Genomic DNA, 15,082 nt, shown 5'->3' with positions numbered 1-15,082 from the left:
GATTTGTTCGAGAGGTTCTGGCAACCGTGTTGATTAGACGACTACTGATGTCTTTTGGACAAGGTCTGAACTGCAATTTAATAAATGTTTCAACTTATTTTTGGGAATGGTGCTGGAAGGAAGCTTAGAAAATACTTCTGCAGATTATAGTCGCTATATTCATAGTCTGGCGGATAGAATTTCAATCTATCATAAAGCGGAACCAGTGGTACTCTGATATTCTCATAGAAGGCAGGGTTCTAGGCTTTGGTAGAATACCTGGATAATTTTCAGGAGTTCAGTCAGGGAAGAGTTTTCGAAAAGCTTGGTTGACTACCAAGATAGCAATTTATTTAAATTCAGTCAAATTGAGGGCTCTTATAAAAAGTACTGAGAAATTCAGGGCAGTTACATGAACTTCAGAAAAATCAGTGAAAATCATAGAACTATAATAATTATTTCGTTTTGATTCCAAGAAAATTAAAATTTCTTGACTATACAGGCATCGAAAACTCTCAATTAATATCTTTGGAGGTGTATCTAGAACACTAGGTTGACAGCACGCAATAAGCTAATATGCGATAAGCAATAAGCTTGAAATGCGAAGAAGAAGTAAGCTTCAAAAATAAACGGAAATTTTAAGAAGTTTCCAGATTTTCAGAGATCTTCAGAGTTAAGAAAATTATTGAAGTCTTCACATAAATTCAGAAGCTCACGGAAGCTAAAACATGTTTAGGTCAGTTGCCGGCGCCGGTGGTGTAGTGGTAAGCGCGACCTCTGTCTCACCCCAATGGGTCTAGGTTCAATCCCAGCCGAGGTCGGTGGGATTTTTCTGAGGCATTAAAATCTCTGGTCACGTCTTCCTTCGGAAGGGAAGTAAAGCCGTTGGTCCCGGCCCATGTGTGTTGAATGGGTGCGATATCCTACGCAGGTGTGGCAGCTGCCTTTCTGCACATTCGATTGCCGTCAATGGATGGCAATCGATGTCCGTCGGTGATTGGCACTAGATTGCGGAACAGTAAATAAAGGAAAGAAGATTAGGTCAGTTCAATTAGGGCACTGTGCAACAAGTTTCAAGAGAACTGCAAAAATATTAAAAAAGTTTCGAGAACTTCAGGAAAGAACAGAGAACCTTAGAGCATAAATTAGATAAATTTTAAAGAAGTTTGGAGAATTTCTGCAAATTTTTATAAATTTTAGATAAGACCCACGATCGTTAAGAAAATTGAGGAAACTTTAGAAACTCCGAAAAAGTTCAGGGAAATTTAAAAATTTAATGGGAAGTATTGTGAGCGTCAGGCTAGTTTCTCAAACTACAAAAGAACTTCAAGGCAGTTTAATTAACTTCAGGAAAATTTTGGGAACTATCAAGCAGTTCTGAAGACTTCAGAATAGTCCATTTTTATTCCAATTCAGTTCGAGTTCTCCTCATTTAAACAAAACATGAGATGGTTTTCAAAATCAGTTAACCATATAATTAGGATAACAGAAAATCAGAAAAACAAAAAACCAGACAAAATAGAACAAAATCTGACAGAAGAAAAAAATTGTAAAATTATAAAATAGGAATGTCAGACAATCAGACACTAAAAAAACAGAAAAGCAAACAATCAGCAAATCGGAAAATCAGAAAATCGTAAAAGCAGATAATCACAAAAATAGTATATCAGTAAATCAGAACATCTCGAAATCAGGCAACATCGGAAAAAATTGAACATAATCAAAAAATCATAAAATCATTATATCATAATATCATGAATTCAGACAAGCAGATACAGTCAGGAATCCTTATTGTTGGATTCCTTATTGCCGGTATCCCTTATTGCCAGGCTATCCGCGAATAAGGATACCCACAGCTTATGGGATTTTCACTAAAAGGGGCTGTGGTGGATTATCTCATTTGTTTCAATATATAAAGCTATACTGTCTTGGACAAATATGTTGTACTGGGATAGACCAACAAGCCTGTGTCATTGGATTCAGGTTCAATTGGGAACCCTACGCCCCTTTCCATATATACTATATATGTAGTATATATTATAATACCCATATTGTAGGGTATTTGACAGTTTTTCTTGAATCGATTGCCGCCATCTTGGATTCCACAATTACGTCTGGCATCGATTTCCGTCCTCTACACGTCATCCCCTTTCCGAAAATACCCATATTGTAGGGTATTTGACAGTTTTTCTTGAATCGATGACCGCCATCTTGGATTCCAAAATTACGTCTGGCATCGATTTCCGTCCTCTACACGTCACCCCCTTTCCGAAAATACCCATATTGTAGGGTATTTGACAGTTTTTCTTGAATCGATTGCCGCCATCTTGGATTCCAAAATTACGTCTGGCATCGATTTCCGTCCTCTACACGTCATCCCCTTTTCCGAAAATACCCATATTGTAGGGTATTTGACAGTTTTTCTTGAATCGATTGCCGCCATCTTGGATTCCAAAATTACGTCTGGCATCGATTTCATCGAAAATACCCATATTGTAGGGTATTTGACAGTTTTTCTTGAACCGATGGCCACCATCTTGGATTCCAAAATTACGTCTGGCATCAATTTCCGCCTCTACACGTCATCCCCTTTCCGAAAATACCCATATTGTAGGGTATTTGGCAGTTTTTCTTGAATCGATGGCCACCATCTTGGATTCCAAAATGCCGTCTGGCATTGATTTCTGGTCTCTACACGTCATCCCCTTTCCGAAAATACTCATAATGTATGGTATTTGACAGTTTTTCTTGAACCGATGGCCGCCATCTTGGATTCGAAAATGACATCTGGCATCGATGTCCAGCCTCTACACGTCATCCCTTTTCCGAAAATACCCATGTTGTAGCGTATGTGACAGTTTTTCTTGAACTGATGGCCGCCATCTTGAATTTCAAAATGGCGTCTGACATCGATTTCCAGCCTCTACACGTCGTTCCCTTTCCGAAAATACCCATATTGTAGGGTATTTGACAATTTTTCTTGAATCGAACACCGCCATCTTGGATTTTAAAATGGCGTCCGAAATCGATTACAGCCTCTCTACACGTCATCCCTATTCCGCTTCGTGTCCTCGCATTGCACAGCAACAACTTATATGGACAAACTTTCCAGAAATAACATATTTAGGAAGTTCATGTGCACACTAGCGCCGCGTAGTGAGAAAGTTCTTAAATAATATGACCCCCATCCGAAAGGACTTGGTCACCTGAACAACTTTGCTGAAGACAGCAACGTTCTATATGGCCAGGTTCTCGAGATACAGCTTATATAGGAAGCTTATGTGCACACCAGCGCTGCGTAGCGAGAGAGTTCTGAACTAATATGGGCATCATCCGAAAGGACTTGGTCACTTGAACAACTTTGCTCAGTAAGGATTCCTGACTGTAATCAGATAATCAGAAAATCAAATAATGAGGAAATCAGACCAATTAAGAAAATCCGAAAATTTTAGAATAAAAAATAGGCAGTCCGAAAATCAGAAAAAGCAGAAAATCAGGCAAAATCGGACATATTTAATCATCAAATTAATTATAAAATCATAATACAAGCGCCTCAGTACCGGCCAAGAGAGAGCCGGAACAACAACAACATCAACGTAATAGATGAGCCTCGGCGAAAGCGCGAGGTAGCAACCCGACCCAACCATATCTTGTTGTTCAGCATGATCAGCGAATCCAAACACATAAAGCAACCAACGATACAGACAAAACCGTTGCTACGACTACCATGACAAACTCGCTCTGAAACATAGCTCGATCGGAGTGGTAGAATGATAATGATATATTACTTGCCTGCTTTGTTTCAATATGCATGGAATATAGCTTGATCTGAATCGAGAAAAGACATAACAAAAAAATTACCATTAACACACGTGTATCATCTTCGGCTTTACTTCGTGAAGCAGCTTGTCAACAATTTGCTCGTTTCATGTGTTCATGGCGAGTGAGCTGTGCCGCACGGGCTGCTTGTCATGAAAAAAGGAAGAAGATTATATCATTATTGCTTTCTACTTCTGACATAGCGTTATCATTCGATTCGTTGATCGCTGGTCATTTTGTCATTTGGAAATATTCTTGATTCCTTGAGCATGATTAATCCACTCTATCCTATTACAGTGGACGTTCTACACATCATCTGCTCACCCAACGGACAAGTGCAACGTATCAAGATATTCAAGAAGAAAATGGTTGAGTTTTACAGCGTTGAATCCGCCACCAGAGCCCGCGATGCATTGAACGGCTGTGACATCTACTCCGGTTGCTGCACACTGAAGATCGACTATGTAAAGTCAGAAAAACTCAATGTTTACTAAATCGACACGGACTCCAGTTGGGACTACACATTGGAAGCAACCGTCGCCAAGGCTGCCTGCAACGGACGAGCCCCGTTGCTACACGATCCTACCATCTTCGACAGAAGGCCCACCCCGTACAACGACCGTCAATCATTAGTCAACCATGATCCTGAACCAGCCCTTCTGGGAGCCGCCGGAACACACGTCGGACTGATTAAGGACGCACCGCTGGTCCTAAACGGACCAGCCAACTTCATTCAACCGCCACAGCAACAGGGCGCAGTGATGATGGTCTACGGACTCGAGAACAACACAGCCATCACCGATAAGCTGTTCAATCTGTTCTGCCTGTACGGAAATGTTGCCAGGATAAAGCATTCAGCACTTGAACAACATTCCAATCGGAAATGATGGTAGCAAAATTCAGATTGCATTTTCCAAGGAGAACTACTTGTCAGAGTGCACCAACCCCTACACCCTCCCGGACAATTCGATCAGCTTCAAGGACTACAGCGCCTCCCAGAACAATTGCTTTCTTTCCCGAGCAAGATTCTCCACATCTTGAATACCCCACCCGGTATGGTATGTCCGAGGATCTGCTTCTGACTGCATTCACCACCAACGACTGCCACCCGTCGTAAGTGCGAATGTTCCCGCTGAAATCGGAACGTTACGCCTCCGGATTGGTCGAGTTCCCGAGCGTAGCCTTGGCGGTGTACGCCATTCATTATGAACATGTGCTTCTCCTCGTCCAACACTCAATGTCGGCAGCGGCCGCGACAGCCTCCGCCGTGGTAGCAGCGTCCGGTGGTGTGACGCCCATTTCGGTGACGGGTGACTGTCTCAAATCCGAACACGATGAACCAATGTAAGATGGAGTCCATGTCCTTAGAAGGAAAGCAAAAGCAACGACGAGACTTGGTGGAGATTCACGGTTGCGTTTTGAAAAAAAAAGAATGATTATATTGTAGCAACATCAGTAACAAATTTTGACACTGCGTAGGCGCAGAAAATTTTCAGTGTTGCCAGTAACTTTAAAGATCAGAAAAATTGTAACCATGGGTGCCAAACAGTGCCAATGACTGTGTCCAGGTGTTCCCAAGCTTATTTTTGGCACACTGTGCGAAGTGACCAACCCCTTGATTTCAGATAAAGGGTAGAGAACTACTTCGGCCTAATCGCCCATTTTGGGCCTATCGACCAGAAAACTTCAAATAAATCCATGATTTCAGAGTTAACAAGTCAATTATGCGTTTGGTACTATACTTTAGTTAATAAGCTACCGAACGAAGTCAATGAGAACGCGTGATATGAAAGTTTGCACCCATTATTCCGAAAAACAAAAGGAGCGCTCCTATCGAATCATGTTTTATCTTCATCCGATAGGCCGAAGTGAATTCATTGGCGCTTCAATGGCGTTTGAATGCGTTAGGCTGTGTTTAGAATCCGTTAGGCCGAGTTTGGCGTTAAGAAGCAATGCTAGACTTTTGACAATATCTCAACGATTGGTTTCTCTTTATCAAATCTTACGGTACGTACGGAAAGGTAAATAAATTTGGAAGCCATCAGTAATAATAACATTCCGTTTGGAGCTAAACTGCGTTAGATTACGAAAGACTAAGTGCGGGTTGTGCTTAATAGGCCGGAAATAGGGTAGTTAACCCTACTACATATTGCTTCAAATGGTCACTAAAATCACTATTATTGACAGCAACCAGCCCTGAATCCTTTTATCAACATTCCAGTGATTTTTGGTGGATGTGCAGAGGACTTCTTTGTTTCCAACAAAGCGAGTATCACGTCAACATATTCCTACGCATTCTTTGATTGACCTTGCGTGGATATGGCTGGTGCTGGTATTGCCTAGCTTAAGATCACCAGTTTTTACACATTGAGAGGATGATAGCTAGTCCTAAGCATCATCTGTTGATTCTTTGTGTAATTGCAGGTGATATGGCAATAACGAAGTAGCAACTGCGGGAGGTCAATCGTGCTCGTGCTGAAATCTAAAATTTATTAATCTACTTATAGGGGAAGTAGACTGTCAAAGAAGACTGCCTTGAAGTATCTACTAAACAGTTCAGAGACCTTCTGCGTTGGAAACGCACCTGAAAATTCTCTGGATCACCCTTCCACACAAAAGAAAACTTTTCCCGATTCGGTTTGGAACACGTTTTATTAGAATTCTTACATCTCTGTGACCTGCGCTACATACTTCCAGTTCAAAATCATAGCTTATCTTTCCACAGTTTATAGCATGCTTGGGGGCATGCAGGTCTCCGTCCAGACCCACTCGCTCCAGTTGATACAGGTCAGCGTGGCGGAGTCGAACATTCCCTCCGTCGGGCAGCGGCGGGCCGTGGCCGGGGTGTTGGCCGTTTCGCAGTCCCAGTACGCGGTGGGATCCCAGTTGTTACGCCAGAAGCGTTGCGTCATCTCCTCGGCATTGCATTGCGGCTGTCCGTTGGAATCGTCCCGGACGCAATTCTGCGCCAGGGCGATCGACAGCAGAGCGAGGAAAGCGAAGATTACTGCATGGAGAGGACGGGTTAAGACTTGAGGTATTCCAAGAATTGAAGATCTACTTACATTTCATTTTGTTCAAGCGAAGATATAGCCACTCTATTCGGTAAGACTATCTCTGTGAATGATACTTTCCCTACCGCTGGATGGGTAATTTATATCTAAGACCAGAACGTTATCACTTCCCGCATCGGTGTTGATGGTCATGTTCTTTCCTTTGGCAGTTCAGTTAGTCGTCGTTGACGACGTCATCGGCAGACGATTGTTGAAATCGCATTTTTTTTTGCCGACTCTGATAAGGGTTTGCAAATTTTGGAACCGTTGAGAGTGATGGTAAAAGTCAGCGTTCCAAAATAGACCACAGAAGTGCAACAATGATGACGACTTTTCGGGGACCGCGAAGGTCTTTGGTTGTTTTTGTGGTTGCCAAGAATGCCAGATACATCTGCCCGATAGTGGCGTGTGGCTTGTAGCGGAAGGTAGATGGGATCTTATTTCGTGTGCAAAATTTGTTGGATGACATGGAATTTTGCGATAACTAACATGCATAGTGCATTTGCAATAATTTGGTCGGTCGTGAACTGGATCTGCGCATGTGTCATGTGGAAATCCAATTTAGAACGAGCCCCTAGTCTTTACGTTTCGACGCTGACTAGTGCCTTTTTGAGACATAGCACACGGAGGGGACCGAGCTTGCTTTACGGTAATGGAAAATGTTACGTATCGTAACCTCTACATGCTATATTTCGGTAAGCCTTTAAGCGAAGACATCATATCGCTTGAGTGAAGGTGGAAGCAACGCATAGAAAAATATTATTATTATTTAACTTTATTAAGGAGGCTTTCAGCCTTGGGCTGGTTCGCCTCCAGCATAGAAAAATGAGCAAATACACAAACCCTTCTTCTGAGGATGTAATTTTTGCTATCAAATTCGTTCGAAGCATTTACCTTTGAGCGGCAGATGACGCGATGGTACCTGTCTCATAGCGTTCGTATGAAAAAATGGAAGAGTTGCCAGTCTTCTTGATTTGTTGTCTTCGCTTTAAGGCAATATGAAAATTTTGTGTTGTCCAAAGCAGTTTTTGTAAAACAAATTGAGTTCATTTTGTTTTCAATTTTTTCACAAATGATTGCCAGGATCCAATTTTAATAAAACTTTACCAACTGAAACTAGAACTCACGAACAAATTTTGGCCGAAATTTCTTAAAAAATCTGTTTAGTAATTTCGATGAATTTTTTTAAGTTTGGCATTTTTGCAAGGTTTTTTTTTACTGAAAATCGTGGGTATTTTTTTAACATTATTTCACATAATGATTTTGTTAACGATTTACTTCAAATAAACATATAAATGTTGGATAACTAGTGTTTTTTTTTTCAACGATTGACACAACACTTGATAAATAAATTGATTTGTTTGTTGAAAGGGAAGTGCACCAGTATTCACCATAGGTTCCTATCTTGGCCACACCTCAGAAAACCGATTAAATTACAATACTCGTGCAGTTTGTGGTCGACTTGTTTATGTACATCGATGAATATGATTTCTATCAACAAACTGAAAGTAGCTGAACATCTAAAAATTGTAAACAACGTGAAATATCGTCAAAAGGTTGCCAATACTGGAACGTTTCCCCTAGTTATCCCGATTAGAAAGGTGTTACTAAATGATAACATCAATATATCAAAATGTTATTAATAACCAATCTTGATATAATTTAGTTTCAGGGTGCGCGTGGAATAAAAAATACATATCTGAAACAACATAATAACACAATTTGTAAAAAATTAAAGTTTATTACCAAACAATTTTGTTGGATTTGAAATAGAAGGAAAAATTAAACTTAAATATTTTTAAGTTTTGTTTCAGTTTCGAAAGTTTTTATTTGTCAGTGACCAGTCAGGGGGGCAAATACCAAACAAATCCTCTCTTACATAAGGGTTGAATCAAATCGATACCAACATTTCCTGGTCTACATGCTACATTGAATTGCAGGCAACGGCGGTTGATCACAAACATCCAATGATGCTATAATAGCAAAAGTCCAACCAATTTCGGATATTTTTCAAAGAAATCCCATTAAATGAAGTTTCGTCAAAACTTTAACTTTGATTTAAAAACCGTTATGTGCCAAAATCCAGACCCTAAGTCCATAAATCCGGGCACTTTTTAAAGTTTATTATCAATGCTTTCTTTCTTAAAAATTGCACTTAAATGTTAGTATGACTTGAAACATGTTTATTATGTTGCAAAGTAAACGTAATAATTAATTAAACGTATGCGGAGCATTACGGTAATCTTCTCATTATGGTGAATTTATCGTAGTTTCTTAGTATTGCAATCAAAGGTAGGTTTCAAATTGGTGAATGCAATGCTCAAATACCGTCAAATTTGATGACTATAACAAATTATGTTATACATTAACACCCTCAATTTACGTCAATATTCGCATGACTCAGAAGAGTGAAGAAAGCGAGTTGAATTGTGCACCCAATAACAAAGGGTTACTTCATTATCTTGCAGCTGCTCTTCCTTCAAGAGTTCAGGTAGAGTAGATGTTAAAGGCGCGAGCATCTTCTCACCCCGAGAGTCACAAACGTCTGGGTTCAAATCATGGTTTTTCTTTAATTTGATAATCAATCTTGAAGAAGGGCTCGTAGCGGTGAGGGGGATTATAACTTTTTGATTATTCTGAGCAGGCTTGAACATGCTCATTACAGCTAAAATGCTACTTTTCGAAATTATGAAACTATGAGATATAATGACATAACGTAAACAATTCCGCTTCCAAAGTGTCATTTGTGATCATGATGTGATCATTTGTTGTGACGGCCATTAGCACTAGTGTTGTACTTTCGTCAGTCAAAATTTATCCGTTTTTCGTATGTTTTAACGTGTATTTATGTCCGCATTGTGCAGCAAAACACTCGATAGTTAAAAATCTATCACCACTATTGAAGTGCAGTTGATCCGTTAAATTCTGACGTGGTTATTTGTCGAAAATACTTTTCGTCGCAGTGGATTGCTTTTTCTCAAGCGAAGACAGATATCGTGCTTTGTGTACCAACAATAGTGCAGTGTATTTGATCTCCTTATTGCCGCTGGTTTCTGTACCATCCACTACCAGAAAGAGATGGAGCGCAAACAATGTGGACAATGCAAATCGGACATCAACGATCTCGAGCCAGTGCAGTGTGGCTTCTGTGAAACGTTCTACCACATTAGCCAGCAATGTTGTGGCTTCAGCGGCAGAGCCAACAAAGATCTGTTCGCACAGGGAAAGGCGATGTTTGTTTGCCCCGTCTGCCGAGATGAGCTGAATGGTAAAAGCGTGCGGTCCTACATAGACGATAAATTGAAATCGCACGAGCCGTCGTCGCACAGTCTGCCAGACCAGGTTCAGCAGTTATCAACGTTGGTAGAAAGCCTGAGTCAAAAGGTGGATAGTATTGCAGCGGCTCAGAACCAGTCGACCCGTCCGCTGTCTGTCCGTAACCCATCTTCCTGGCCTAGGTTGGGTGCCAATCGCGGTCAGAAACAAGTTATCACTGCTAAAACTGATCGTGGAACGAATGCGATCGACCTCAGTGGGCTTTCGGTTGCATCACTTACACCCACTCCAGCTCCCCCAAAGTTTTGGCTCTATTTGTCTGGCTTTCAGCCGTTAGTCACAACGGACGACGTTCGAAAAATCGTCGCGCGATGCCTGAATGTGACTAACTCTTGCGATGTTGTTCGTCTAGTGCCGAGAGGAATGGATATCAAAAATATGTCGTTCATATCCTTCAAGATTGGACTAGATCCTTCCTTAAAGCAGCAATCTCTGCTTGCCACGACTTGGCCATCTGGTTTGCTGTTCAGGGAGTTCATCGACGAGCCAAAAAACCGGAAGAAGTCGAATGCGGACGAGGAAAGCGATTGAGACGCAGATCCCAAGTCACCAACGGTATAGAATTCGGACGTTTTTCCGTGGACGGTGGGAACCCTCGGGTTCCCATCACAGGCGAGTATTGTCATTCTGCTTCTCGTATACCAGCACTCAATCGTTTTGCGTTGCAGCGTTTCCCCACCTCTCGTGACTCCAGTCTCCCACTGACTCCAGACACCGAAGCTGCTGACTCAACAAACACCGAACCGGGACGCATCATGGAAAGCACTGTGGAAGCCCTCGATCTCTCCAGCCCGGTCCTGCCTATCGCTGCCAGCGCTCATCATAGTCGTCCCGGACCCGTGGTTGGATGTAGAGAGAGGGTCTTCCAGCCTGCTTCTTCAGGCAAGTACCATGCGAATGTGGAATTTCCTCTTCCTGAAGTGTCTTCCAATTCCAGCGGCCCTAGTTGCAACGTTCCATCTCCCACCTTGGCTCTCTCTCCTGTCATCGAGTCTGCTCTAGTTGGCAATGAAGAAGCAGTTAATGGTATGCGGTTCTACTACCAAAACGTGCGAGGACTACGAACCAAGGTGGATTCCTTCTTTCTTGTCGCAAGCGAGTGCGATTATGACGTCATAGTGCTGACCGAGACCTGGCTCGACGACCGTATATACAGTGCGCAACTATTCGGGGACACCTTTGCTGTATATCGCACTGATAGAAATGGCTCTAATAGTGCGAAGACCCGCGGAGGTGGTGTTTTGATTGCGGTTTCTACCCGTTGGAACAGCTATATCGACCCTTCACCCGTCAGCGATGGTTTGAAGCAACTGTGGGTTAGAGTGACTATGCCGAGCCGAGTTGTCAGCGTGGGCGTAATATACCTACCACCGGACCGTCGTAACGATAGCAGCAGCATACAAGACCACGTGGATTCCATCGGTGCCATTGTTGCTAACTTGGGATTCAATGATTTTGTTCTACTGCTTGGAGATTACAACCAGCCTGCTCTCCAATGGAGGAACTCAGACGATGGGTCTATGCAAGTTGAGCCTCAAACTGCTTTGATGTCTGCAAGCTCGGCGCTTATCGATGGCTTCTCTCTGCATAGCCTCACGCAGCTCAATGGTATATCGAACAGAAATGCTCGCTTCCTAGACCTTGTTCTGTCGAACGAAGCTGCAACTCCAGCATGTGTTGTTTCGGAGGCTGTTGAACCTCTGACCACACTAGATCCTGACCACCCTGCTCTGGATGTAATGATGCAACTTCCGCCGCAGGTCGTTTTTGAGGCGCGCACCGACGATTCTCGTACCTTCGATTTTAGACGAGCTGATTATGCTGAACTTAGCGCTGCTATCTCCAGGGTCGACTGGCGACCAATAGAATTAGCTGACTGTGTTGACGATGCCGTCAATTACTTCAGGCAAACTATTTGCGATATCATGGCTGAATTTGTTCCTCTTTCACGACCTGCGCCGAAACCCGCATGGTCTAATGGTCACCTGCGTCGATTGAAACGGTACAGGGCCAAAGCGTTACGAAGATACTGCCGAAATCGTTCATACATCACGAAGCAAGAGTTCAACCGTAGCAGTAATAATTATAGGAAATACAACCGATACTTGTACCGCCGATATGTGCTCCGTACACAGGCATCCCTTCGCAGGAACCCAAAGCGTTTCTGGTCGTTTGTTAACTCAAAAAAGAACGAAGTCGGTTTGCCTTTATCAGTTCATCTCGGTGAACAATCCGCCAGCTCTGAAACAGAAAAGTGTCGTCTCTTCGCTCAAAATTTCATGAGTTCTTTTAATGATATGTCGGCATCACCTTACCAAGTTGGAATAGCAACCCGCGATACTCCAAGAGATGCGTTTGATTTTCGTTCATTCCAAATCGATGAGCATACTGTTGAATTGGCTATTCAAAGGTTGAAACTCTCGTATGCTGTTGGTCCGGATGGGATTCCCTCGTCCGTCCTAAAGCTGTGCTCTGAATCGCTACTCACTCCCTTGGCAAAGTTGTTCAACTTGTCTTTGCAGGAGTGCAAATTTCCTGAGGCATGGAAATTTTCGTACATGTTCCCAGTGCACAAAAAAGGTGACAAAAGGAATGTCCAGAACTACAGAGGGATCACATCGTTATGCTGCTGTTCCAAAGTGTTCGAGATTATCATCAACGAGGCACTTTTCAGTTCCTGCAAAAACTACATTTCCACGGCTCAGCATGGATTCTATCCAAAGCGGTCAGTTACGACAATCTTGACTGAATTCGTGTCACTTTGCGTTCGGACCATGGATTCTGGTGGACAAGTCGACGCCGTTTACACTGATCTGAAGGCTGCATTTGATCGAGTTGACCACTGCATATTACTGGGCAAACTTGAAAAACTTGGCGTTTCTGACTCCATGATTTCATGGTTCACGTCTTATCTCACAGACCGCTCGTTCTGCGTTAAGATTGGCGCCTCGCAATCTGAAGTATTCACGAACATCTCCGGTGTTCCACAAGGAAGTAATCTGGGACCGCTTTTGTTTTCGTTGTTTATCAATGAGCTTTCTCGTCTACTGCCACCTGGATGCCGACTATTTTACGCCGACGACGTTAAAATGTACATGATCATCAATAGCATCGCTGATTGTGAGGATTTGCAACAGATTGTGGATCATATGCAAAGCTGGTGCTCCCGTAACTACTTGACGCTTAGCATCAATAAGTGCAATGTGATATCCTTCTACCGTAAGAAGAAACCGATCAGATTTGATTATTCCATCTCCGGCCAGATTTTGGAGAGAGTTAGTCAAGTCAGAGACTTAGGAGTTACTCTTGACTGTGCATTGACGTTCAAGCCCCATTACAATGACGTCCTGAACAAAGCCAACAGACAGCTTGGTTTTATATTCAAAATCTCCGAAGACTTTCGTGACCCGCTGTGCCTGCGGGCATTGTATTGTTCATTGGTCCGCTCTATTTTGGAGTTCAGTGCTGTCGTTTGGTGCCCTTATCAGGCCTGCTGGATTGCAAGGTTTGAGAGTGTACAAAGGAAGTTTGTTCGTTACGCGCTACGTCATCTACCCTGGCGTGATGCATCTAACTTGCCTTCATACGGGGACCGCTGCCGCCTGCTTGGGATTGATACCCTGGAAACAAGACGACGTAATGCTCAAGCTGCCTTTGCCGCTAAGATTATTATCGGTGAAATTGACTCCCCACAACTACTTCGGCAGCTCTACTTCTACGCACCTGAGAGAGTAATGAGACAACGTAACTTCGTTCATCTTGCGACTCGTAACCGACAGTATGGGATGAATGAGCCTATCCGCGCCGTGGCTAATGCGTTTAATGATGCTTATGCTTGCTTCGATTTTAATGTACCGTTAACTGTTTTTATCAGAAGAATGTCCTGAATGTATAGATTGACTAAGCATCCTTTTAAACTTAGATTATTCATTAAGACAACCAAAAGTCAGATGAATTAAGATTATAATAAATAAATGTAAATGTCACTATTAGCGATTAGCTATAACGAATAGTACTCTTTCCGCACGATTTCTCATTACAGCTAAAATCACTAATTGTAACCCTCTGAACGCAAAATTGACTGGTTTTATATGTCATACATAAACTTTACCTCCTCTTCTTGCATGTTAAATTTTTTTTCATCTAGTTCGTTTATTTGGTAGGCTCAATCGCGTTAGCTTTACGGAGCCGAAAATTCATTGTGCTTTGTTTGTAACAAAATTCACTTAATTCTATTTCTTTTTTTGAGTTGGGCCGAATACTCGCGATTTACCCGAGGTTAGAGGGGTACATTTGTCGAACGATAGGAAAAGGGGAGGAGCTTGGGGGTAGGGTTTCGTTGTCTCATCAGAGCGATGTCGCCAGTATGAACGGTAGTGTGGTTCTAGATTCGTCTGGAGTTCGACCGGCTATGGTGACCAGTGGGCGACGATGAGGCTCATCGAGACGGGTGACAAGACAAACAAAAACTAATAAAGAGATACAAAAGACAAACGATTTAAATTCTTATACTAGACATTTGCAGAAACACATAAATCGACAGATAAATCGCAGAGATCGCGGGTACCCAACACGTCTCTGATAGGGATATAGGGTTGTCTTCCTTGGACCTCGAGGGTATTCAAAAGTCACTCTCTGGCGGCGTCATTATCCGTACATTGCCAAACTGCGTGATCGATGTCATTGTAACCGTTTCCACACCGACAGATGTTGCTGTCCACGAGGTTTATTCTATTGAGATGAACATCTAGCGAGTAGTGGTTGGACATAAGTCTACTCATCACGCGAATGAAGTCGCGACTTAAGCCCAAGCCTTTAAACCACTTTTCTCGAAGAAACATTAGGAATAATTGAATGTAACCACTGTCCAAGATTTCCAGTGTCCCAATTGGTTT

General features: G+C 42.5%; 2 protein-coding genes across 5 annotated transcripts in view; one reads left to right on the top strand and one right to left on the bottom strand.

Annotated features, from left to right (window-relative positions):
* Lerp (lysosomal enzyme receptor protein) overlaps window positions 1-15,082 on the top strand; it is a 483,866-nt gene that overhangs the window by 447,510 nt on the left and 21,274 nt on the right. The window lies entirely within an intron of this gene.
* LOC135698678 (uncharacterized) lies at window positions 6,524-6,949 on the bottom strand. The gene is made up of 2 exons (XM_065218755.1): window positions 6,864-6,949; window positions 6,524-6,805 (listed from the first exon to the last, which is right to left on the bottom strand). Exons 1-2 carry the CDS (start codon window positions 6,868-6,870, stop codon window positions 6,525-6,527), a joined length of 288 nt encoding a protein of 95 aa, XP_065074827.1. The 5' UTR covers window positions 6,871-6,949; the 3' UTR covers window position 6,524.

Source organism: Ochlerotatus camptorhynchus, unplaced genomic scaffold (assembly GCF_037179485.1).
Source record: "Ochlerotatus camptorhynchus isolate MF236.1 unplaced genomic scaffold, CSIRO-AGI_Acam_v1.1 ptg000094l, whole genome shotgun sequence".
NCBI classification, from domain to species: Eukaryota; Metazoa; Arthropoda; class Insecta; order Diptera; family Culicidae; genus Ochlerotatus; species Ochlerotatus camptorhynchus.
This window is presented reverse-complemented; position numbering and strand designations above follow the sequence as displayed.